This window comes from Acromyrmex echinatior, chromosome 11 (assembly GCF_024713525.1).
Source record: "Acromyrmex echinatior isolate Ae372 chromosome 11, ASM2471352v2, whole genome shotgun sequence".
Classification (NCBI taxonomy): domain Eukaryota; kingdom Metazoa; phylum Arthropoda; class Insecta; order Hymenoptera; family Formicidae; genus Acromyrmex; species Acromyrmex echinatior.
Window position 1 is genome coordinate 12,068,591 of NC_141862.1, and position 27,976 is coordinate 12,096,566.

Sequence of the window (27,976 nt, forward strand, 5' to 3'; positions counted from 1 at the left end):
TCGCGGGGAAGAAAAAAACAAAAACAGTAAAAGCGCTCGATAAGCGGTGCGATTAAATTTTATCGCCGAGTATGACCTTACTGTTATTTTCGTCGGCGATTTCCGCATGATCGGTCGGCAAACGATTCGTTCGACAACTACTGGACATGCTTTTCTCCAATGGAGTCTTCGTAATCTAATACGATTTATCTCACATCAAAGTTATACTACTTTTTGTAATTTATTTCTACGCGAGGCACGCCCATGGCTATCCTTCATTTTCAACAGGTATATCGTTACGTTACGCCTCCGCTCATCGTGAAAACGCGATCTTTATGCGATATGAACGTCAGACGAGATCCTTCATGAGAGGAGACACGTGCGACGAGAGAATCGCGTTCCAACCAAACAAGGAACACGCTAAATAAAGAGAAAGTCCAAATGGCTTTATTTTGAAAGTCATGAAAGTCAAAATTATAATTTTTTTTTTACAAAATTTTTTTTTTGTTCGATTTACATTAAAAATTAAAATAAAATTTTTGTTGACCTTTATACATTTCTTGGGAAACGGAACAAATCAAAATGATGTCAAAATGAGTCCAAACTGATCACTAAAAGTCACGTACTTTTCAATCGTTTACGATTAATCTTAACATCATTTTAACGTTTGCCGTGACTTATTGTTCTCCTTGGAGTGTTAACATCAGAAACGCGAGAGTTTTATGAATATTGATCGGCGGGAGTATTTTAGATCGTGGAGTCTGCGCAACGTGCTCGGCGAACTCATCGTGAAGTCGGCCTGGCGTTAACACACCGTGAAGAAGGCGTAGGTAATTTACGGAAGAAAACACTGACGGCTCTTGCAAATCGCGGAGGTTCCCTCTGGTTCCCTCGTTTCATTCGCCGAGGAGACGTGCTTTGAGTTCGCGTTCAAAGGATTCGCGACCATCTCGGACTATCAGATCTATCGCGATCCGTTCATCCTCAACACGCTATTAAGCTATTAAAATGGTATATGTACGCGCGCGCACGGAGAATGAAGTGAGCTTGCGGGCAAGATAAATAAAGGACAATGATTTATGCAAACGACTCGCGCCATTGCCGGTCGCGTTCTGGTTGCTCCTTCCTCTCTCGCAGATTGGCATATCTAATATTGCCGGTAAGGAAATGACGGTTGCGCATATTTATGATCCACGCTCGGGGCACTCGCGCATGCACAGCTCTCCGTGTTCCTCGTAAAAATGTTGGTATGTGGGGCACAAATAATATGCGGCCCGACCGACTTGGGCGCCCGCGGTAGTGACAGACGATTAATCGACAATTACAGCGCGCTCCAGAAAAAAAGTATTACCGATTAGGAACGAAGGCTCTTAATCCTTAATTAATCTATTAACTGGAGTATGTAGGACCTCCACAAATTGGTTTTGTATATCAAAATATCTAAGTAGGATATATATCGATCATATTATAACTTTTTTTCTAGAGCGGAAACGTGAAGAGTAAAATTTTTATACTCTGGATGTTTCGTAATTTTTGACCACTTTTGTGTAAATAGAATGGACTAAACTGAGTCGAAGAGTCTTCTATCATTTTACAATTTTCGCAATAGTTAACAAGATATTAATTACTAAAAATTGTTGCGAATATTGGTTTTTAATAATTTTTTACTCAATACTATCACCTTTACAGCAAGTTAAAAACAGCAAGAGATAAAAATTGCTCATTTTCTTCTCATAAAGTTCTGAGAATTTTTTCAGAATTTTTTAATACCGTATTTTCTCATGTTGGTAAAAAGAGTTGCCAATAAGAAAATGCAATGCTAAAAAGTTGATAAAAAATTCTGAAAAAATTCTTATACATATAAAAAATATGTGTATATATTTTTTGTTTCCATCCTAGGGAAGAAGTTACGTTGACTTCCAGAACGGATTTACTGAATTTTAAGCTAGATGTGCAAATCTAAAAATAATTTGGACTATCAAAATGATTATGTAAAATGCTCAAGTTGCTACAACGTCGAAAACTTTTTGCAACGCTGTTCATTATGATTGAGCTACTTATATAATTATTTTGATGCCGAATAAAATTATTTTCGGATCTACATTTAAGTTTTAAAATATTTCAATAAAATCGTTCTTTTCGTGCATAATTTCTCAATTTTTATAAAATCTTCCAGAAAATTATTGCATGTATACATAATAAAATTATAAAACATAAAACTTTATAATCAAAGAGTAAAGCAAACATGGCACGATTGAATGGCATGTCTTTGTGATTTAAAAGTTAATCACCCTAAGGGAGAAACCCTGTTTGGTAGGTTGCCATGAAACACCCTTCTCGAGTTTTCCATACATATCGATCATGGTTTCAAAGCTGAGAGTTTGTCTGATTGTACATAAGAGAACACGAAGAAAAAAAAAAGAATATCCTACACAATGATCTCAGAATGATTTATCTTGTGTCCATATCTATCAATGTAGATCAATTTTAATCATGATTTAATTTATCCTGCTTTTCTAATTCTTAGAAAAACATAAAAGTAAATTATACCATTGAAAGAAAAAATTAGCTGAACATGGCATAACATTTTTAATTGACTACTACAACAAAAAATTGGCTGCTGCAGCCAATTAAAAAGTTATGCCATATTTTATCATCTAAATTACTGCAGCAACCAAACTTTTCTTTCAGTACAAGATTAAAGTTAATCTACATGGGAAGAAACGAGCATTATTGCGGTTTATCTCAAGAAATGCGGTAGCGCACAATAATATTTTGGTTTTTATTAAAACGTAATTGGTAATCTTATCACGTAATCAACGCGTCGATAAACACGCGTTCTTTACACTTTGAACGGATGATTTTTGTGTCATCCGGCGAATATAAATCGAAGAATAATTTTTGATTAAGCGAATATAAATCGAAGAATAATTTTTGATTAAGAATAATTCCATAGAATTGCACGTTCTATCTTAACGATCTTTTCTAATGAAATGTGCGATCGATTCGATCAACTATATAGATCAACTAAATAACAACTTCCTCGTAAATTGACGATTACCATATAGATGAAGAATGTCATGCAATCTGTTAGTAATAGGATCGATATTGCAATCTCTTTTTCTGTACTGTCGACACTTCAATAAGTACCTTGCAATACGGATGTCTCTATTGTTGCCGAATAGAATCGTGAAAAAATATCGGAACACGAGAAAGGAAATCAAACTTTCTCGTGGCGTCTGTAATCAAAATATTATACACGCTTATTACCGTCGGCTTTGAAACGCAATCTCTTTATTGACTTTTGCGCACAGACAGACCTTATCGCCGAACTCCCGTAACTTTATAACAATTACAGGATACGTTTTCAACAGGACGTTGAAACTGGGTTTGATTGGAAATAGTGGAAGCGAGAGCGAAACTTCGTTGTTTGACACAAAACGTGCCTTTCCAGGATCTATTATCGATTGTTACTTTTCTCTGCGTTGATCGTCGATATATTCTTCGATTAGTTTCAACCCCCTATATTTAGGTTTGATTTATTTTAGCCATTTACCGCTCGGGACATTTCTGTTAGACCAGTTCAATCACTATCTGCTTTATTTCTATGGAGAAAGCCGCATTGTGATAAGAATGTTTTCACCCTTTAATCGAAGAACTGTAAAGACTGTCGAATCATTTTGTATTTTAAATATCGAATCATTTTATGAGGTTGTTCGATGTTATCGAATATTATCGAACATCGTAAAATCTTTCGTTCTTAGAAAGTATCAAAATCATACGACATCTTTGACGGGGTGTATTTACGTTATGATTAATTGAGTTGTATTGATATCAATGTCGATAATGACTTATAATTTCTATACTTCTACGGTGAAAGGAGAAAAGAGATGATCTAATTTCAAGAGGTTCGGTCGTAATCAAAATTGATATGCCGTACACTTTCGTAAACGACTGTTAACCAAAGTGTGAAAACAAACTCAGCGCTCTAATATCCGATACGAATTATTTCCAAAGATGATGTACAAATACTGTTAAATATCAAAAGAGCATGATAATAGTGTCCTTCCTTGAGTTGAAATATTTGATATTGGTTATTTTTAATGTCAAAATGACATGTTATTTTCCATGTCAAAATGTAAATATCAATGTAAATGTCAATCCATTTTTATTCATTTCTCAATCCATCAAGTTATTTCTATTTGAATTGCTTAGTTTCAAAGTATCCACAATAATGTATGCCTTAAAATATCCACATTAATGTATGCCTTTAGTAAATAATAAACGAGTCAAATTTAATATATTTCTTGAAAAAAAGACAAAACCAAATAGGATTTAAATAAACTTCAAATTAATAGACAAGGAATTACAAGCCTAGATATTTGTTGCTAAATTTTAAACAAAGTACAGTTTAAGTAACGGATAAAAAATAACAAAAAGTCGAAACATCGTCTGTTATTTAAACTATACTTTAGAAATATAAAAATTTAAAATTTAGCAATAAATATTTAGCTAGCCAGTGATTTATTAATTCGACATTCTTTTTTTGAGTGAATTTGTTTAACTCCATTGCTTTAATTAAATTAATGACATACTGAGTAGGAGCAGTGACAATCTGTAGAAATGATTAAAAATAACTCAAATTGTATCCAATTTGACATTATGAATTTAACAAGTGAAGATTGAATCTAGAAAATATCAGGCTTTGTGTAAAATGACAGAATAAAGTTCTTATGCAGTAAGTTGTTTTACGAGGACCGCTTCAAACACGCGTTAGTTCCGTTCTACTGGACGCAACTTCTCTCTGGAATGAAGATTTCGAGTGACACACACAGAGGCCGATATTTATAGTAATTTTTAAGACTGTCTTAAGTGCAGTTTTAACTAATCAGGTCACGAACTAACCAGAGAACCGTATTAGCATCTTAAGACATTATTTGAGACGATCTTAAAATAATAACGGACTATGATTGCAGCCCATTCTTATTTTAGAACTGTCTTAAATAATATCTTAAGATACAGCTCTTTGATTGGTTCGTAACACCTTAAGATGATCTTAAATATAAAAATCGATTAATGAATACCGGCCGTACTAGCATCTTAAGACATTACTCAAGACATTACTCTTAAAATAAAAGCGGTCTATGAATATCGGCCAGAGATATGTCCTGATACGTAGTACGGTTCATACCGATGATGCTTGTTAAACCGGAATTCCGGTGTCTAAAGTGCGTTATTGAAATCGGAGAGAGAGCGAGGTTCGACGGTCGCAAAAACAACGGCTGCGTTAATGCGTATCATACATCAACATCAGTCCGCGAACTTTCCAATGTCGCGCACCTTCGTTTACCTCGCGATCAAGTGAAGCGTACTATGTTTATATTAATCATTTTCGTACGGTAAATATGATATCGCCTTGTCGATTAAGCTTGTTAATTAACGTTTGCATTTTTTTTTCCGAGCGACAGGTAATTGGCGAAGCAATGTTTATCTAATCGTGAGGAAAGTCGCGAACTCTTTGACACGAACTTGATTCGATTATAATTATCGCCTCCGGGGGTCTCTCTCCCTCTCGCGTAATTGGAGGTGATAAGGAAGAGAGTGCCGAGGGTCTTTGCCGTGCGAACATTATTTTCTTCCTGTACACGAGAGAAAAAGGAGGGAGGACTACTCTCTCTTTTTCTCTCGATTCAATCAATCGATTAATGCTTAATTAGCCGTACATCGAATTATAAAAGTATTTAATTATCAAATTGAATTATCAAATTGAGTCTTGATTAACTTTGACGTACAATTTCTCCGGATTTTCCCCACTTCACGCTCGCGACGGATGTAGATTCGCATTAAAGGCTTTCAGACGGTTTGTTTAAGAAACAGTTTATTGCGTTCTCTCACTGTACTTTTTGCCGTTTACTGTCTCTATTAAGATCTTTAACGATACATTTCATATCTCATTAAAAGTAGATCGAAATTTTCTACAATAGATCGCGCAAAAGCCTTTTTACTCCATGCACATACTAGTTCAATTAATCGGAGCGTTTAGAGAGGAACACACACGATTCTATCTCGCTCAAAGCCGTCACGTTTCTGACCCAGCAGGTCGGCCAGCTAAAAACATGATGGACGCAGAATCGTTACGCTCGTGTAACACTTTGGGCCGAAGTCTTATAATGTATCTCGCGTCGAGTAGCTCCCGCGCGGTGTATTCGTTCTATCTATGAGAAAACGTATCGCGATCGTCTAATCCGTACAACGAAACCTTCGGCCGGTGCCGGCATTCGGCAGAGAAAGAGGAAGCGAAGCTAGGAGAGCCGGTGGATTTTAATCCGGCGACGGCCGCGCCGGCATGAATCCGATCGGACGTCGACTCCTCGTTCACCGGGAGATTATATGCCCGGTAACGGTACAAGGTGCAGCGCGCACTCGCGATGACCGAGAGAGGCCCTCGTAGAGATGCCTATCCTCGCATAGAGAGATGCACCGGCCAACGAATCTCCGTGACCTGGAACGGAAAGGCTCCTCGGCGCGGCGGCCGAACGCCATGGGTTTCCCGCCTGGAAATATCAAGGGATATAAGAGAGCTCGTAAGAGCCCAGCAAACGAGAATGGATTGAAATGAATTGAAATGGATTCAGATTTTTCCGAAATATTCATTCACGAATGTTAAAATGAATGCTTTTCAATTCTGAACGCATTTTTATTCATTTATAGGAATTGCATGGAGCATATCTCTGTGACTTTCAATCTAAAAATAATATTAGCTTTTTCTGTGCATTGTGAATACTGTTCAGTTTAAAATTTTGAATAGGAAATGCATTTTTTTCAATCCAATTGAATCTAATTGAATCTAATTAAATCCAATTGAATCCAAATTAAATCCAAAAAAAGTATTCGCTATTTATATATAAAATATGCATTCGGATAGAAAAAAATTTCAATCCATTTTAATCCATTCTCATTTACCGGGAGTATATACACTCGTAGATCTACTGGTTTGATCGAATGAATAATAATAACAATAATTATATTAGAACTCTCAATAATTATATTAGTAATTTTAAACAATACAAAAAGATAAATATGTAATAGGCTAATGAGAGCTAATTATACTTATATCATTCTTGCTGAGGAGGACTCCAAAGAGAATCGAAATGTTCAAAATAAAGAAGATATCAATCCAATACCCGATTATTGATTATTCACTAAATAATTGCGCCATTTATCGTTGCTGACTCTCATTAGCCTACTATATTTATCTTTTCGAATGAATAATTTCCTAAAGCTCGGTTCTACGAGAAACCCTCTAATAAAAGTGCAGATGAAGTTTTGCAGAGTCTCTAGTTTCAGTAAAATCACGCGAGAGAGAAGGACATTGATGTGAGAAAAATATGGTGTTGGATTAATTGAAATTTTGGATGAAAATGAATGAATCAGAATTTACTGGTTAAATTTATATTAAAATTTTAAAATAATTCTGATTAAATTCTGATAAATTGGAATTCTCTTCGTCCACTTTCAACTGGACATTTTTCTTAGTGCATTATTTCTTTCTCTTTCTCTTTTTTGTTCTATCTTTTTTTAGCTCTTTCTTTTTCTCTTTTTCTTGTTTGTATATTCTCGTTTTAAACTTGCTTTAATACTACTTACTATAACATTTCTATATTCCGCTTTATTTTCTTGCTATTATTTTAGTTTCTCTTGTAAACTCTCATCGCTCTGTATATGGAGAAGTAAAAGCGGTAGTGTGTACTTTTTTAAACCTATCGGTTTGAAATTTATTGGTGCAGTCTACTGAAGCAAATGTGTTGAAAAAACGTTTGTTTCTCGAAATCATAAAAACTTATACTACTGGTTTTCACTCCTCCATATAACGATTCTGGTTGCTTATACGTTCTTAGAGGCTTATCCTATAATAATAATGAACACTTTAAACTATTCAATTCGTTCTTATTTCAAGACTGTCTTAAGTAACGTCTTAAGACGCTAATACGGCCCTCTGATGGGTTCATGATTTCTTAAAACTGTACTTAAGTCTTGAATATAAGATCTGATGAATACTGGTCTTTATCTATCCATGCATCTTTCTCTCTCTTGCGAAAAAATAACAGACCAATCAAAACTGGCTGTCACACATTCAGATTCTTATTAGAAGGTCTCTATTAAGTTCCACCGACGAAAGATTCAACTTTTGTCTCGGTTTAATTTTTTTCTACAAATTAGAAAAGATAAATTAATAAAATAATTCTAAGAATAATTTTTAAAATAATTCTAAGAATAATAATTCGAAAAAATAATTCTAATTGTAAGGGGCTCCGCACAAAAAAAGGAACAGGGAACAGAGAATAAGAATTTCAATCTATCAGAAATCATGTATTGTGCAATACACAGTTTCTAATAGGTTGAAATTCTTATTCTCTGTTCTCTGTTCCTTTTATTATGCGAAACCCCTTAGAGTTCTAATTGTAAGAGAAAAAGATAAACAGTAAGTTAAATCAGGATTAATTTTACATTGGTGGAACCGAGTCTAAGCCACAAAGATCCGTTTCCCGCCTCCGCAGCCACGGAGTAACGTAACCGTTACATTCGTCGATAAAATTATTTAACGTCGTCTCGATAATGCGGTATGAATCGTGAGAGAGAAGGAGAAGAGTACCTGTACGGAGAGTACAGACCGTGAAGATAGAAAGTCGATACAGGTGCGAGACGGGAATATAGCACCACGTTGATTGGCGTATAAACCTGACAATATCCCGCGTAATTATTCGTCTCTTAAGCCGACAAGTGTGATAAACTTAGTTAGATATTATCGCGCGTCCAGAACTCGTCCCGCTAACTGTCTCTTTGCGCGAGAATTATTACGGTGATAATCCCGGTGTCGTGTAAACTGCGTTACGGCCAATGGGCTTGTAACGTTCCGTAACTGCACTGACCGCATACGTCGATTTGTTGTCTCTCCCACGAATAAATAAATTCTTCCTTATCGTCACGGAGAATGACGGAGAATGGCCTCCTTCGAGAATGTCTCACCGTCTCTTTCTTTCTCTTATTTCTATTTTTTTATGTAACCCAAATACTTTGCTCTTTGTAGATTTTTAGCAAATTTCATAATATATTTAATAATTTCTTTAATAAATGCACGTTTTCTTTTCCTCTTTGTCTCTTTCTCTCGACTTCCACGTGCACAGTAAAAAAAACATTTCATATTTATGTTGGAAACGGTCCACTCAAGTTCTTGTTAAACTGTGATGTTGAATTTTCTGACATATTCGAATGTTAATTTGACATAACGTGATTATTTAGTTTGTGTTAAATTGATATTCAACATTTTTTAGTGTCAAAATAACACAATTTATGAGTAAGTGAACAAATAATGTACGTTTTAGAAAATAAATTCTAAATATGTATTAATTTAGCGTATCATAAATGTTAATTTTACTAAGAAAAATATGCTTCTATGATTTGTTTACAAACTGTGTATCACTTTATCTTCTTAAATATTTCAGTCGATGAATGAAATATTTCTACGGTTTCTTTACCAATATTACCTTTGCTCTATTTATCTTCTTAAATATTCTATTATCATCTAACATAATCAGTGTTAAATTAACACAAATTTGAGAGGATCATTTGGAACACGTGAAATGTGTCAAATTTAACATAAATTTTCCAACAATTCCAAATCGAATTTTTCAGTCGATGAATGAACAAAATATGTATTAATTTAGCGTATCATAATTGTTAACTTTACTGAGACAAATAAACTTCTACGGTTTCTTTAATATTACCTTTGCTCTATTTATCTTTTTAAATATCTATATTATCATCTAACATATTCAGTGTTAAATTAACACGTAAATTTGAGTGGATCGTTCGGAACATTAAATTTAACAGAAATTTCGAAACGATGTATCGAATCACGACTACGGTCTGACCCAAATACACCCCAGTCGCGCCGGTCTCTCTCGTTGACCGCGTGCACCTCGTGAACCGCGGGCGACGCAATTATATGCATTCATACATATCACGGGATACCTCCCGCGGAAAGATACCGGCTATTCATCGCGGGTTCTTGAACGGATCGGAGTTCCCTCGTTACTATTTATATACATCGAGACCACCGGTTGCCGCGCCTCGCCTCGCGCGGATGTGGGCGCGCGTTTTTCTCGCGTCGGCCCTCATCGGGAACGGGTTGATACGCGTTCACTGGGTGAGCGTACGGTATGCGGCATGCGCCTGTTGCATTCCCGCGGCGCGTTACTTCGCACATACTCGCATACCTGTTCCAGTTCCTGGGCGTGTATATCGCTCGCCTTCCCCTCTCACAAGAATCCTGACATATGATGGAAGGGAGGAAACGGAAGATCTTACTACGGTAAACCGCGCCGCGCCGCGCCGCGCCGCGCGCGATTGAGAAAAGGCGCGCGGAGTCGCGGCCTCCCTTTCGAACGAGGTAATACCGCGACGGTATCGTTTCCACGTTCCATCACGCGAGACGCGTATGTATGTACGTACATGCATCGCGCGCCAGGTTGTTACGTCAGCGCGAAAAGGCCGAATGTGGAACGAATTATAAAAATCTCGTAACGCGCGCGAAGGTCACGCTCGGCGTACCGCGCGAGATCGTTGCGCGAATGAAAGAAATTATGCACGCACGTAATAATACGACACGTGTACAAAATAATGGATTTATCGACGTCTCTCTCTCTTTCTCTCTTTTGTTTTATTCTTTTTTTCCTCTCCTTTATTTCACGCCTTTTGCGGCGAGGAGACAGTTTCTCTCTCGAGCATAATCACTTCGTGTCCCCAACATCGATTATTCAGATTGTATGGTCGCTTTGATTCGATATTTACTCAGGGAACGTCTCGGCGTTGGGTGGAAAAAAAAAAAGAGAAAAATTCAGATTGAGTGTGCATGGAATGGTAACGCTTTCTCGCCTCCTCGTGCGTGGAAAACCAAAGTAATTTTCGCGAGAGTAATTTACATTTCCGGACGATGTTTAACGCTGCGCCAGTTTCTCGACTCTTTCACGCACGATATCGCCATAAATCAAAAGTGGCATTACCAGCTACAATTAATTTCACAAGTTTTTCTCTCGTCGCAATCCGATCCGCTTCTTGAATGCGTTGATTTTAGAATATAATTCGACCGGACGTCGGTTTTGCGCTGGAATATTCACTATTAAATCCATAATGTCAAATTATACCCAATTTGAATTATTTTTTATTATTTCTTCAAGTCATTATTGCTTCTACTCAATATGTCGTTAATTTATAAACAATAATTAAAAACAATGAAGTTAAATAATTTAATTCAAGAAAATATATTAAACTTGACTCAAATTCAGTTTATTGTTTATTAAATGCATACATCAATATGGATGATGTTTACTTTGAACCTAACCACAGTCTGTGGTCCAGAAATGGATTAATTTACATTTTGACACACATACAAGTTAAAAATAACAAAATGTTACTTAACTTAAGGGATTGGATTATCATTTGTTTCTTTCATATCTAAAGCAATCTACAATGAATTTTAAGACGTAAAACTTAAGCTTTAAGTAAGCCGCAAGAAATTCTCACATTCGATTGTAATGGGATTCAACAATTTCTTGCTGCTTAGAGTTTAAAGCTTAAGCTTTACGTCTTCAAATTTCATTGTAGACGTCGTTTAAGTGCACTCGAGGGTATGTATATGAAAAAAAAGAGAAAGAAATGTTGATGACCTCAAGGCAGACTTTTCTTTATAAAATGTAATTTTACGTTCACGTAATTTATCTTGGTATTGTTAGGCTCGTTTCTCTCGTTACTGGCGACGCGTGCATCTTCGCGTGCAACGCGGTCACTCGTATGATTTTTGTCGACCGCCACGCACACGCGACTCTCCTCTCTCTCCTCTCTCGACTCGGTTCGGATACCATTGTGTCACGCACGATGAATACAGTGATGGTACTCGGACGCAGATTGTTACGGTTGTTTTTGTCAGAATATCTAATTGTTGGCAAACACATCTCGGAGGGATGTGTTAGATTTTATCCCGAAACGGAAACAATTAAGATACCATTGTACGTCTATTATTTGTTAAACAGTTGATGATTCTTTTGATGAAATTATACGTTTCAAGGACGCATTTATCCGTATTCATAAATATTTTATTTTCTACAAGTAAGCATTTGCATTTGCGAGGGTAGGTCCACAACTTTGCTTTAAGGAGCCTTAAGTTATAAGTCGAAAGAGATTAAGTGACAATAATTTATGTCTTTAAACTGCTTTTGCGAAGTCTAGGCTTTAACCGTTAAACTTAAGCGAATTGAGCAAAACCCAATTCTTATGGCCTAAAGTAATATGGCTATAAGTTTTATGGCCAATGTATCGTCACTTATAGTTTACGGCTTACGGCCTCTTAAAGCAAAGTTCTGGGCTTAGCCTTATGAAATGCAAAGACAAGCAGCTCTATAAAGCTAGCAAAACCAAATCGGATTTATCGGAATTTTTAATATTCATTTTGTACTAAATTGTACCATTAATGATAATTTTGTGCCATTTTGAAAAAAATCGTGGTAATGCTAGCTTGATATTAAGTTTGCAGGACCAATTCAAAATAAAAGAAAAAAAGAAAAATAATATCAGAAATCAATACGATTAAATTTGTACTATTTTGTATTGCCAAAAACAATTCTACATTATGTTTCTAAGAAAATAGTGACGCTACTATTTTAATATTTAAATTGGCAGGACCATAAAAAAAACTAATACAAGAGCAAAAATTAACTGAATTTGTACTAATTTGTATCATTGAAAGTAAATTAATATTTTACATGTTTTCTCTTTAAAATGACTTATTGTACTTATAATACAATCTAGTATGTACTTACAATCTATGAGACATTCCACGTCAAACGGGTACCTTTGAATTTTGAAACATCGTCATTTTATTTTTTTTTTAATTTGCTAACATACATATTCTGATAAAAATATGAGATACGTGTTTCGCGAAAAAAATATAAGATTTTTTTTGTAAAGACACTTTTTTATTGACGCTTGTAAGTTGCATAAATTTATAAAAAACTTCGCTCATGCGACATTCAAATAATTATATCGTCAAAAGTATTAGTCGTACAAAAAAATGCAAAATTTTCCGAGATTAAAAGTCCGATTCTAAAGATCTTAAAATGTTCTATGAATGCTCCTGTTTTTTTTTTAAATGACACATAATATATAGAATTGTTTTTGGCAGTACAAAATAGTACAAATTCAATCATATTGATTACTGACATTATTTCTTTTTTTTTCTTTTATTTTGAATTGATCCCGTTACCTTAATATTAAATTAGCACCATCACGATATTTTTCGAAATAATATACTGAATAAAATTATCATTAAATTATCATTTTAGTACAATTTAGTATTAAAATGAGTATTAAAAATTCCGATAGATCCGATTTGATTCTACTGATTTAGTCCTGCTAGCTTTATAGAGCTTGTGCAACATACAACAATGTGCCTCTTTTCGCAATTTCGTGAAATTGAAAAAGATCAAAGTACACTGGAAAAAATACTAAACTTTTAATAAATATTTATTTAAATAAGTTCTAAAGTAAATATATCACCAAAAATGTAAACACATATTTATTTTATACAAAAATCATTAATTTGATTTAATTATCTTTTTTATTTATACGTAAATACTTATTTATTGTACAATAAGTAAATGTTTACTTACAATTATTCAAAAAAATATATATTAAGATTTAGCAAATTGTTTTCATTATTCCAAAATTCTAAAGTCCTCATTTTATGCATGTAGTCCGCGTTTACTGGACAGCAATGGTGCATCGTGCAGTAATGTACCGTCCCACGCAGATCTGCGCGAATTTTTGTGAAAGTAAAAGACCCGAGCGAAGAATTCAGCCGGTACCAGCCGCGTGGCCGAGTAAATCACGTTTGGCACACTGACTCGATTTTACACGGCATCGCGCGAACGACCTCCCGGCAGATCCGAGGATGATGTTACGTGTTCGCGTGTTGCGTTAATGGAGACTATAGAGATCGGCGAGAAAAATAGCAGGGGAAAATAATGCCGATCTCCGGACGGCTCGTTGTACACGCGGTTATTATTTCTCGCAATCGCTATGCGTGGGAAGGTGCCTGTCGTGCGAAGAAGGATGTGCGCCGCTAACGAGTCTTTCTCCTTATTGCGAGACATTTTCGTCGACCTCCAACCATAACGAAGTGCCAAATTACGCGACGTTTTCTCGCGCCCTAGCTCCGCCTATTATCCTGTCTTTCTATTTTTCTCTCCTAAAAGAGATACAATTAAATTCCGAATCGGCGCGTGGAAAATGATGTGAAAAAGTTTCCTAGTAGAATTTCCGGTAAATTCGTGAATGTGTGCTTCGAGTATATCTTTAAATATAATGAATCTCACCAAATCTGTGAATAAAAGGACATCCTGTGTGCGCCAAAGCAAACCAGGTATCCGCTCGTACGATGTTAACTAGTGAATTAATTATCGCGCGCGCTCAAATGATAATGCCTCGGACGTGGAAATCAAATTAGCATATCGCGGAGATAGTCATCTCATCGCTATAATCCAGCGATTATATTCTATGGAGACTGAACGTCTAATATCCTGCATCCCGCAACATTACCTGCAGGACATCCCGTAACGTTGACCTTCTTTCTCATATTCTTCGTGCGCTCGGAGATACTTATTATGTTACGACTTTCTGATAGCTACAGACTGTGGCACGATATCGATACACGTTATCTAGGATCATCTCGCGATGCATGAGGGCATTCTACAAGTTGTTCTAGAATCATTTCCCGTCTCGGGCTTGCATACACTGAGAGAACTGTTTGATACGAATAACTATAATTTTATTGATATATGAATTATCCAAATTTGATTATGTTCTAATTATAAAATTATGTTGTTCTGATCAAAATTTCATAAAAATAACAAAATAATTAAAACAATTAAAATTTTATAATAGTAATTCACATATCAACAAAATTATGATGTTGTTTATACCAAACTTTCAGTTTATGGACGCAGGAAATTGTACGAATTCACTTTCAAGTTCTTAGTTACTCAAAGATTATACCCACAGCGACGTTCCAAAATACTGTGGAATGCGTTCAAGAATTCAAGGTATATCATTTTATCCTTATTGTACATCAAACGGAAAGAGCGATTTTGATGAAGTATCTAAAAATAGATACATCTGAAAATAACTTTGGAGGAACATCAAATAGTAGTTATATAAGACGTCAAACTGGTTGTTGGAATGTTAAAACTTTTCGTAGCATTGCTCTGAGTAATTTATTCATCATGCTTGAAATTCCTACGTATTATTTTGATAATTTAACAAAATTATTTTTAGATTTGTATTTAGTTAAACTTTTAGATATTTCAGCCTTTTCATGTGGGTGAATTAAATTTGAAACGCACCCTGAATAAGAAAGTTAACTCATAGATATTCATAAGCGATTCGTATTTCGAGACTGTCTTAAGTAATGTTACAAAATGGTATAAATAGATCAAAGTCGATATTCAAGAGAAGAAGAAGAAAAAAATAGAGCCCTGTTAGCATTTCAAAAAAATTCTTCAAATACGAACTGATTATAAACATCGACCCATGAGTTAATAACTCTTTTACTCGGAGTATAGAGTTCTTAGAATGTAACTCAGGAAGTGAATTTTTCTCGAAGAGAATTTATTTTGCGGAACGGTATCAATATTCTTTCCTGTGCATATGCATAATTTCCTTCCTTCCTGCGCCACGAAGCGCAGTTTACGAGATACTCTGGAACTTCTCGGAGGACGCGCACATCAGCATGCACTTGTCCTTCCAAGCAGAATCGCAGTCGAGCCTCCTTTCTTCGCTGCTCCTCGAGAGAAGTTCTCGAGGAAATCTCGTCTCGCGATGACTTCGCGTCTTATCTCTTTGCTTGCTCGTACCTTATTTATACATACCGAATGAAATTGGCAGTTCTCACGGCAGCGGTGACGACGGCGCGTCGTCACGTTAATTGCTTGGGCCAGATGTACCAGCTAGAGATTCGCAAGAGATATTACTTCCGCTTCACTCTCGACGTCCACACGACAGCGCGCCGATGGAAAAAGACGATGTGAAATCGCCGTGAAAATCCGGGCAAAAACTAAACGCGACGACGGTTCCGTTCGCTTTCCTCGCGATCTCGTCCCGTTTAATGCGAGACAACTTTTTCCCAATTAAATTACGAAGGTGAAATAGAGGAAACGACCGGCTATGGAATGGCCTTGAGCGATAGGATTAATTTGACATGTAGATTAAAGCGAAGATTAAACTTCTATACTTAGCCTCTCATTGCTCCTGTTGTAATACCGTTCCTATTATATAGTAATGAGATTAACTAGTTACGGGAGAATAAAATTTACTATGGTAGATCATAGTGTTAATCCATTGATTGGACAAGATCGATCGTTTAATCTTTTATCGATCTTAGTAGTCGTTTTACTTCTTCAGTAGTCGTTTAATCTCTCCGTTTGTACACTGTAATGTATCAAATTTGAAGACATGCATTATTCGTTGAAATTATTTAATTCTATCGACATTATCTGAGATGTACATAATAATGTATATGTTGGAAAAATAATCAAAATTTTGAAAAAAAATTAATTATTTAGTATAAATTATTTATTAAAGTGCGCATGAATTGAATTAAAAAAAAATGTTTTAACATGGTTCCAATAAAATCAAGTCAACCCCCGAAGGGGTTAAATGCTGACAAAGATACACGCAACACACAACCGGTTACGTTTTAATTGTTAATAGAACGAATGCGGAATAATGACTGATAATTATGTGTGAAATAGCCAAGGCCGGTCGTTCTTTCGACGATCGAAAGTACTGAAGTACTTTCACTCGGCTTCCGCTGGTATTGTCGAAAGAGCACATCCGGTGTGCCTTCTTAGTCTTCGCTTTTTTGTCGAAAAAGAAAAATCTCTATTGAACTTTCGGAGCTGCAAACGGTCGGACAGTTTCAATGAGTGATCGTTCAACGATATCAGATAACGTAGCTTCAGAGCTGCAACTTAAGAAGTTTGCTCTTAGTTCTCCTGTCTTTCCTGAGGCGATACGGGTAAAAGGCCGAGACATTAACTATCTCGCAGCTGTTTCCCGGGGGCTGAAATTCAAGTCAGAGAACTGGAAAATGCGGTTAAAACGGCGCAACACGAAGACGGATATACTCTCGCCCATATATTGAATTTCCTTCATCAGGTAGATCTCGTAGTTTCTGTTTTGTGTAACAGAATTGCGTGTGCCGCATCGATATTTCTAGTTTGTTCGCCAGTCTATTGATCTTTTTGTACCGAAAGTATCGTATACATTTTGCTGTAATAAATGTATATCCGCTCAGGGATAATAATGTATAATTATAAATTATTCAGTTATTATTACACCGGTAGTTGTTACCGTACACCGTGTCAGCTATGGTCAGGAACTTCGTTAAATGTCAGTCTGGTGAACGCCAGCATAAAGGGCCGTTGACTTCAGCGAGTGTACTTGAGGATTCAGTAATAAAAATGCTGATGATAGGAATATATGAATATTTGACGAGCGCAAAGAATATTTCAGTACAAAGTTTTGTGCGAAATACGTACACGTTCTTAAATCATCTTACGATCAGTAGAATGTCTGTGACAGTTTCAAACGTTTGTATGCTTTTCGCTTCTCTCGTCAATATAACGCGATGATATATAATTTCCTGATGATATATAAATCCCTGTCTGATTTATCCGAGAAATGTTTTCACTGTAATATTTTGAATTATTCCGATCCATGATAGACGTCACAAAATTGATTGTTTAAAGTCGCCAGTTGATGCACGGAAAGAATAGTTTTGCTAAAATATCTAAAAATTTAACTACATTGAGGAAAAACTTTTTCCAAATTTTAATAAATATTTGTTTGAGTTCTAAATAATTATTTACTAGATGTAAACATATATTTATTTGGTTACAAAAAAACATTAATTTGATTTAATTATCATTTTTTATTAAGTAAATATTTAGTTACTATAAATAAATGTTTACTTAGCACTATTTAAAATGAATTTTTAGTCAATATTTTTAGTCAATTTACATTTAGTTATTTTATGTACATTATTTATTTATATTATTTATATTATTATAATATTATTGTTTTTATTTATTTTATTTATTATTTATTTAGTTATATTTATTTACATTTAGTCACTATTTTTAGTCAATTTTTTATCAAAGTAGATCTGAAAATAATTTTGTTGGACCTTTAAAATAATTATAGAAAACTCTAAGTCATCTAAGACATCTAATCGATGCCTGGCAAAAAATTCAACATGCTGGAACCAGTTTGAGCGTCCTACATAATTATTTTGATGACCTAAATTTTTTTCCGATCAGTATCTAGCTAAATTTTTGGATACTTCAGTAGCACCACTTTTTCCTTGTGCAATACTGAAAAAAAATCCGAAAGTTTTAAATCCTTAATTCCTTCTCTTTCCGCGCGTTTTCGCTCGAAATTCCACGTGCGTACTCTCTTTCAGTGCGCTTTCGACGACGTCGTTGAACTTTGGGCACCTCGCGCGCATCGTTCGAATGTTTTACGCTTGGCCCGAAACAATGCTGGGAACACGGCCCACGGGATGCCTTAACATGCGCTGGCTCCAGTTACCTGTTTGGCGAAAAAGACGAAGAAGAAGGAGGGACCAGGCGAGAGCGAACGGGCGGACGCACGTATGAATGGCATCGTGCTACCACGATTCAACTGGGACAGATATTCGAATCTCGTGTGTTACGTTCGCCTTCTCTCCACCTACACGTGTGTACTCGTACCTACCGCCGCGTCGACATGCACTTAATTATCGCATTTGCGATATTATCGCTTGAGGAACGCGAAAGTCGGAGGAAAGCTCCAGTAGCCATGCGATGAAATCGAGTCTGACCTCCACTCCGATATGGTTCCCTTCTTTTAGTTACAATCAACTCGACAATTGAATCTTATTATCGTTTTTCTAAAGACTCTTCTAATCAGACTCTAGCTAGTTTGTAGCTAAATTTTTAGCTCATTGTTATTTTTGGATACTGTTTTCAGCTCTACAACTATAATTTAAAACCGTCTTAAGATATCATAAACCAATCATATGTCTGCATTCGTAGTCAGAACTTATAGGCTTTCTACAATAAGTCATTATCTAAGCTTTAAGTCTTAAGCCATACGAAATTGACCAATCACAATTGAATGTGAGAAGAATAATTGACTTGATTGGTCGATTTCTTATAGTTTAAGACTTAGGTAATGACTTGTTGTAGAAAGCCTATTATATTTAAGGCTTCCTTAAATTTATTTTCAAATGTTCTACGAATTATTTCATTGACTACTGAGTACCTAAAGACTTTAAGGAAACTTTAAGTATAATACAAGGTCCAACTACGAATACGATTCTCTTGTCGTATTAGAATCTCAAGACATTACTTAAGACGGTCCTGAACATAAAACGGAAACTGTGAATCTACCTAAACTTTTAGATATGTTAACATCATTTTTTGAGAGAAAGAGAAAAGGAAGTGTGTTATTTTGCTCTGATGAAACTGATTTAATGATCGGTCCATTCGGATTTCTATGTCATGACCAGATTTCGATCGGAGGGTTTCTACATTTTTCAAGAGAGCAACATTTCGTTGCTTTCTCACTCTCGTTTCGCTTCGTGCGATATATGAGTACCTATCGCAAGGTGTGGTGCGGCTAATGAACTGGTATCGAGACACGTAGGCGGAAGAGTTTGTCTAACGAAGCGAACACGAAGGCGACACCAAAAGTCGGAAACAACGTTCTCGACGGTTCGAGAGTTGACTCGAGTGAAATAACTCGCCTGGACTCTCCGTGTGTTCCGCTGTGCGGGAAGCTGATCGGCGTGATATTTCGACTGGAATATGACCCGACGACCTCGGAATAGAATCTAAACTCCCCCTCGCGTCGGATACTTTCTCCTGAGAATGTTCCGGGCGAAACGTTATTAATCTCTTCATCAGAACTGATGGGTGGCGAGGGTGAAGGAAGAAGGAGGTCTATTGTTGCGGGATTTGAACGGTGCGCAGGTGCATCAGCTTGACCTTTCGAGCGCATAAGGAAAGTGCAAACCTTCAAACGTATAAGCTCGCCAAGTTATCCGGTCGCTGTCGGATCCATTTCGAGTACCGCAAAGTGTACTCGCGAACGCTCTAATTTGGCTGTCGCCGGACTATCCTTTTTCCGATAACACTCGCCGTTTCCCAACGTACAATTTATCTACGTCCGCGTAAAACTCGTCATGGCGTCGAAAAGAAAGAAAAAAAAAATTAATACTATTGCGCAATCTTTCCAGCCAGCGTAAAAGTGAGACTTTCACCAGAAGCGGTAACGAATCGAGAATCATTATTATCGCGGGGGTTCCCAGTATAGGTACGGGAACTCCATGGGGGTTAATCGCGACGGTGTCATCGGCGAATGATACTTGTTACTCGTAACTTGGCTCTCCTTATCCAATTATTTCTAGTAATGATATCTCGCGAACGTAACGACGAGAACGATGAACTTAATTGGATTCTGCTGCGACTTTGCACGAAGAAAAAGTTGCTTGAGTAATTTTTATCTTACAAAACTATAATAGTAAAAATATTCTGGCTACTTTTGCCAAACTTATGACAATATTCTATTCGTCTGAAAATAAAAATATCGAAAGTGCGAAGTAAAAAGTACATTATAATACAATTGCAGTAAATCCATTCAAATGATTATTATCTTATAGTAAGATGAATCATACTATTCTCAGGCATGAACAACTTTCAAGATTTTATATACTTGTATTTTATACAATATTTTTATCGTGCATTAAAGTGAGTTTTATTAGCTAAGGCAAAAGTATTCGATAAAGTGAATTGTATTGAGAGATGTACGGTATATTTATATAGATTTATTTTACGAAATGTAAAAGTACCTTACAGTACATGACTGTATAGCAATCGTTTATTTATTAGAAAAGTGAGTTTTACGTAAATTGGCCCTCTGTATAGACCTGCCAATTCCGTAAAATGTACTAGAATCTAACGTATATTATATAGGTACGATTCGCTGCAAATGCTTTGTGAAGTATTCTTTGTTTCACCAATTCATAAAAATCTTTCTTCTGATTAGCCAATATTTGCAGCGTTATGTGAATCGTATCCTAAAACTTTCAGAGTGAATTATCATTATTAAAAGTGAAACCTCTCACTCTTTAAAAATTGAGCCACTCTTCTTCAAAACTATCTCAGTTTTCACTCTTTCGCGTGAGATTCTACTCCAAAGAATTTAGAGAGTACTTTACATTTTTTTTTTTTGTAAATACGAATCTGCATTTGCAGTAAGATGACTATTTTCGTAAAACAGCGAAGAAGGATGAAGCGAAGCGTTTTCTGGACAAACTCATCGATTTCTCGCGTACCACTTTTCCCGTACATATGCATACGAGCTGCATTATGCGTTTCCTACGCGAGAACGGCTTTTGTTGCTAATAGGCTGAGGCTTAAGGGTCAACGGAACACGTCGGAAATTTATCATCTTCGCTTACTTCTTCTTGGATATACCTACCTACACCTCGTATATCGTTCGCGCGATTCCTCCTCGTAACGGTTGGTTTACCACTGACCGTGTCATTAAACTGACGTAGCGGCGAAACGTCAAAAGCGAAAGAATGGAATTTCCTTTTTCTTTTTTTGACTTGTTGATCGCGATACGGCAGGTAATGTCCGTCTCTCGTGATTGTGCGAGTAACGAGGGCACTGGGCCGATGTTTTCGGAGGTCATCGCAACGTCAGGTTGAATCTGATTGAGGGTTCATTAGAAACAATAGGAGTTGGATTCGTTCCAAAGCAATCAGATAGGATACGAAATGTATAAATGATTCACGAATTCCGATAACGTAGCGGGATTGTCCGATCTGCGCGAATGTTCGTAAAATGTACAAGTTAGATGCCATCCTCAAATTATTCTGTAAATTCTCGTGCACTTTTTGCAACGTTTCAAACGCTGTTCAACAATCCTTTCTATAGAATGAGTCCTAGACAACATACAGGGAAAGCTATATAAACGCGTATGAATATTTATATTCATTCTACTATTTTAACGTTCACCGTGGACAGTGAACGTGTCAAACGACATCCGATAAAGCTTTTACATATCACGCATTGCCGATTGTTGCATTCGCCATTATGTCCAAGTGGATCAAGGTTTTATCGACTATTAACGCAACGTAACTAAACATTGATACGCAGGAACGGCGCGGCTTAATCGCTGTTATTCGTCTGATGGCACCGGATTAATTAATATTACAACTTCGAAACAATGGAATGACCACGATGATTAGTCTTAAAAAACTTGCTCGTCATCCTTCGAGCTATTGTTAGCGAAGCGTATTGTTGACGTTCACTTTGTTTATCCGTTGTGGAAAATGCAAAGACATTCTCTAGTATTTATAATCCGTTCTTATTTTAAGATCGTCTCAAGTAACGTTTTAAGATGCTAATACGGTTCTCTGATTGGTGATGACATCTTAAGAGTATTCCCGAAATTTTAGTCCTACTTTGAATCTCTTTCAATCTCAATTAAATCTTATAAACCTATTTTGATACTTGAATAAATATGGTCTCTTTTAATAATAAATTTACCTACAGTTTCTATTTAGAAAACTTCTTTTGAACTTAAAAATAGGAAATCTTGCAATAACTGCCATTTACAGGCTCAACATGAGAGCTCAATTCATTAGATTAGAATCTATTATAAATGTCTAGACATCATGCCTACGTACATCTTTAAAGTCTATACATGTCTTAAAATTAAGGAGTAAAGTAGGAGGAAAATTTCGACTCGAGTTCTTAAGACGGTCTTAAATATAAGACTATGAATACCTCTGATTGATTCACACGTTAAGAGTGTACTTAAGACAGTTTCAAATATAAGATCCAGCTGCAAATACTGTCTATAAGTGAGCTTACACAATTTATACGAATTTTCAAGCGAGCGATGCGCACGACGATTTTTCTCATTCATCACCTGTCAGATCACCCTGCCTCGTCAACCTACAGCCCCCATTTCCCTCGGTGGGAAGATATGCGCGCGCGACGAAAGATCTCAGAAGTGGGACACCTTCTCTTATCGCGCCGGATCATCCCGTAAACGACGGGAACGAGCTACGTAGAAAGGCAGAAGGGAAAGGATGAGGATTCCGGAGTGAGAGTACTGAAAGAGCACTTAGGGGATCTAAGTGCTTCCGAGAGAGAGAACGACGAAAGATTTGATTGATCGTTATTCGTCAGAATAATCAGAGAATGAACATTTTCTTCATAGATAGATTTAGCGCTACAAAGACTCTCTCAAAGATTAATGTTCCTCCCGTTTCAACGGGGTCCAAGCTCAATCCAAGTGTCATTGCGCCTCGGCGCTTATCCGAAATTCAGAACTGCTGGAAAGTGACCGGGTAGTGAAGTGAGACCCCCTCTCGATCGAAATGACGATATTGACGATGTGGAGAGACGGGGGCAAAAGTCGGGGCCTGAAACGTAAGAAAGGAAAGGGGAGGGAGACGAGCGCGAGAAAGGAAGGAGTTGTTGGATTACCGCTCGGTGGGCACACGACGTTTCGATCGAACTTGGCTACCACAGAGCAACAGAAGACCGGCTGCCTCCGACGGAACCGGTTGTGTGTCAGAAAGGGCAACGACGGGAACTGGCAGGTTCCATCACGAGCGAGCCATGAGCGGGCAGAGCGTGGACATGGTCTGGGACCCGCAGACCCAAACCAACTCGTTAGAAGGCTGGGATTATTCTATCGAGCTCGCGTACCTTAAGAGTCTTAAGGGATCCTCCTCCGAAAGTAGTAAGTAAGCGCGAACGTAAGAGGAGATGATTGGAATCTGTGCGGGAAAGATTGACGGTGTCATAATGTGTGGTGTTGTTGTGATCAAGAGGATGGTGTTTATTATGAAAGAAGTGATAACGTTAGAGAGGTGCTAGATTATTTGCGATCTTTATCGTGTGTGTCGAATTATAACTGTTGTGATCGAAGAACGTATACTTGGAGAAAAGCAGACGGCAATTATATAAGTATAACAATAACTAATACATAACAATTTTATATTATTATGTAGAATTAATTTACATTGTCGAATAAACTATCTTATAACTATATACATTAATTCTATATACATATAAGACTTGTAGTAAAAGTTGACATCTATATAATTGCTATTACTATATTTCTCTAAGTGTATAAAAAGGATAGAAAAGGCATCTCCACTCCATCAAAAAGATCTATCGATAAAAAGATATATCGATAGAAAGGACGGTTTTGTTGAAGCATCTACAAACTTAGCTATATAAATACAGATCTGAAAACAACTTTGTTGCACCATCAAAATAATTATGTAGAACGTTCAAACTGATTGTTAAAATGTCGAAACTTTTTGCAGCATTCCCATCTTGAAATTCCTACATAATTATTTTGATGGATTATTTTCAGATCATTTCTCTATCTAGCTAAATGTTTAGATACTTCAGCAAAATAATTCTTTGCATACGTATTTGTTTTATTGCGCAGGTCAATACTAGAACCTGCATGATAATAGGTTTTGCGGCAGTTTTTGCTGTGCTCCGTGGCATTTAAAAGTATTTAAAAGTCAATTAAGAAAATGAGAATTCCGTCCGTGAACTTCGCGGGTCACGTTGTTCCGTCGCGACACCGAGCACCGAGTACCGCGAAACGGTAGCTCGGTCGTTTGCTCACCGCGAGAAGGTCTTTGGCCCTAGCCGGTGTCAGAATGAGGGAGTGCCGCGAGCGTGAACCAGCAACCTGCAACCTGTAACCGTCGCTCGGCAGGCTGCGTAATTATCATTCGAAGCGAGCCCGGGACGATTTCGATTCCATCAACGTAGATATTCCTTGCGGATTCCCTCAGGTTCGGTACGATGATCCGGAACTGAGATTATCGTTCACGCTTCGATTCTCTCTTCCCGGCGCGTATCCTACCTATCGGAGATTCAATCCGGATAGATTAAAAACAAGAAATGCGCTCGTGCAAGGAAGCGTTCATGCAAAAATACGCCTCACGTTTTGTGCAGATCTACAGTTGGCGGCGGAGCTCGGTAAGACCCTCTTGGAACGGAATAAGGAGCTGGAGAACATCATCAAACTGCACCAAGCTACCGAGGAGGAGCAGACGCAAGAAATCGAGGTTATTATAAATTTTTCCGCGAGTAATTGTTTGAATGATAATTGTTACCCACCGGCAAACCGGTTACACTTCGGTTACTTTCTGATAATTTTACTAATAGCTTCCGCGTCTTCCGTATGGCATTTTTGTAACGTACAAGACTTGAAGTAGCGACAATCGCGGGACACAGTAAGAAAATTCGAGTCGTAACGATTTACGGAGTTGCTCAACCTCGAAATTGCACTGTCCGATGAATACGCGTGTTATTTGTTCGTTCCGTAGTACATGAAAAAGCAGATTGCCGCCCTGAGGGAGGTGAACAATACACGCCTGAAAGTCTACGAACAGCTGGAAGTTAGCGTGCAAGATCTGGAACGTGCGAATCATCACCTGGTGATCGAGAACACGAGCGATAAGAAACTGATCAAAAGGTAGGCGTTATCTTCTCTTCCCTCTTTTTATTTTTACGCCATTTCTTCGATTGGCGAAATGATTTTCGAATAAGGAGGGAAAAAAAAAAGAAGAAAGAAAAATTAGCATTCTCATTCGAAAGAAATGTACCGCTTGATATTCCAGATAAGATTATATTAGAAGTATCGCGGAAAAGTGCCGGCCTAACGAGATCTGTTATTATATCTTGTTAGCTTCGTATTGTATTGGCTACGTGAACCATTCTAAGCTCACCTTTCTAAATGCATAATTCATGCACCGTCTGATACAATTAAAGTTCATGGAAAGTTATTAAGTATTATTTTTCTATTTAACACCATTCTAATCTCCCTAATGGAATCTATTTCTCCCAACAATAAGCTTTTCTATTATTAACGATATATACGATGTGTAATTCTGTTTGGGATTTCGGGGTCAACGTGCTCCTCGTACAGATTGGGCTCGACGCCTTACGCTTTGGCTTTCCGCGATTGACCCGAAATTCCGGAGAAACTTCGCCGGAGACGCGCTGCGCATTTCTCCGAACGAGGCGACATTTCGAACAGATGTCCGGCCGTCGGAGAAATTGCGATACCGTGCAACGTTCCGTGCAATAAGGAGACTCCTACTAATAATCATATAACGATTTGTGCGCGACCAGCCAATCCGTGACTATCGAGAATCTGGAAGTAAGATGCGAGGAGCTTCAGAAGAAGATTGACGACCTGACCGAACGACTGCGCCAGCATGCCACGAGCCCGTCTAGGAATAATGCGCAACAGCAACATCAGCAACAACAACTGCAACAGCAACAGAGTACCGATTGGGAAACTTCGGATACGCAAGGTGGCAGCGAGAAACAGGTACAAATGGTTTCAATATTTCATGTAACATCCCAGACAACGCCAAGTACAAAGTCGGGAAGACATAAAATGTCTTCAAGACGTCTTTTGCAAAGAGTCTATGGCCGGTATTCATAGTCCTTATTTCAAGATTGTCTTAAAACGTTAATACGGTCTTCTGACTGGTTCGACTTTTTAAGACTGTGCTTATAAACAGTCTTGAATATAAGATCTTGAATAACGTTGAAGCGAATAAAATACCATATTTTACAAGATCTTGAATGTAAGATCCGACTATGAATATCGGCCTAAGACGCCTTTCAGACATTTTTAAAACATTTTATGTCCCGTTTTTGAACATGCGTGTTGTTTTTATTATTCTGTCTTTTCCGAGTCTTCAAGAAAGGTATTGATACTTTTGTTCAGAGAGCTGCCCCGAGTTCATCGAAGTCCTCCCAAGAGACGATCGAAGCTACTGCAGCGAGTGACGAAGAGATGACCACACTGCTGACGCAGCTGCAGGACGCTCGTAATCAAAGGGCTAGGGAACAGAAGAAGGTATCCGAACTCAGTCAGCAGCTGACTACCTTGTTGCAGGAGAACAGCGCATTGGAGGAACAATTAACGGAGTGGCGTAACAAGGCGCAAGATGTGAAGAGTCTGCAAGACGAGATTAGCACCTTGGAGGAAGTCAGGTACGTGCGTTCTCATTCATTTCCCTTTCTTGTAGATCGTTCCAGATACCTAATTAAAAGCTACATCGCGAGAAAAAGTTCACCTTAAAATTCATCTAATATAAATGAGAGTGAACTGGAACGTAAAAAGTTGCATGTTATCGGCATAAAATTTTGCACGAAGATTGTCGTGGCAATATTTGTGAAGCAAGTGAAAATGTCTTTATAGACGAGGTCAGTTATGCGGGCGTTGTTTACGCGGCATGGACACGAGGACGCACGACGAACTTTCCATAATGCTCGATCAAGAAGAGTATGACGACATAAGTATGGCTGAGTCTTTAGTCAGTGAGAATCAGCGCGACTCCGAATTGACTGTACAGGTATATCTTCTTTTTTTTTTTTTTAACATTGCGAACCACTGTTTATCAATCTGCGTTTGCACGAATCGAGTCTCTTCTTTTGCTCGAGTTTGTCGTTACAATGTCGCTTCTTTTGATCAGTTATGCTTGCCTAGAATAGTAATTATCTTTTATCTGCTTTAGGAAGTGACAAACTTTGCGAAATCCAAGCCAAAGACAGAACATAAATGGTATAGTTCGTTGTTATGGAGGATATTTACTTACACGAAAGTGCCGTTGTTATTATTTCATTTTTCCGAAGCAATTGTCTATGTTAGAGCCCATGTCATTGTTCCGATATTGCTCGCACCTTTTCAAATACCATTATTTATTCTGCGTAAAATGTCTCTTATTGTTTTTAAACTTTGGCTGTTCAGACATCAGAAATCAAAAATTCTT

General features: G+C 37.2%; 1 protein-coding gene across 4 annotated transcripts in view; it reads left to right on the top strand.

The window, feature by feature from the left end:
* Nucleotides 1-27,976, top strand: part of centrocortin (cerebellar degeneration-related protein 2-like) — a 48,211-nt gene that overhangs the window by 15,426 nt on the left and 4,809 nt on the right. For 2 of the 4 annotated variants that reach the window (XM_011053083.2, XM_011053087.2), the window contains exons 2-6: nucleotides 25,140-25,252; nucleotides 25,514-25,662; nucleotides 26,322-26,523; nucleotides 26,929-27,197; nucleotides 27,406-27,559. In XM_011053083.2, coding sequence (XP_011051385.1) covers nucleotides 25,140-25,252; nucleotides 25,514-25,662; nucleotides 26,322-26,523; nucleotides 26,929-27,197; nucleotides 27,406-27,559 — 887 coding nt within the window. Of the gene's footprint in view, nucleotides 1-23,583; nucleotides 23,899-25,139; nucleotides 25,253-25,513; nucleotides 25,663-26,321; nucleotides 26,524-26,928; nucleotides 27,198-27,405; nucleotides 27,560-27,721; nucleotides 27,769-27,976 lie in introns of those variants that run through there. The other 2 variants (XM_087411134.1, XM_011053082.2) reach the window with 2 other exon arrangements.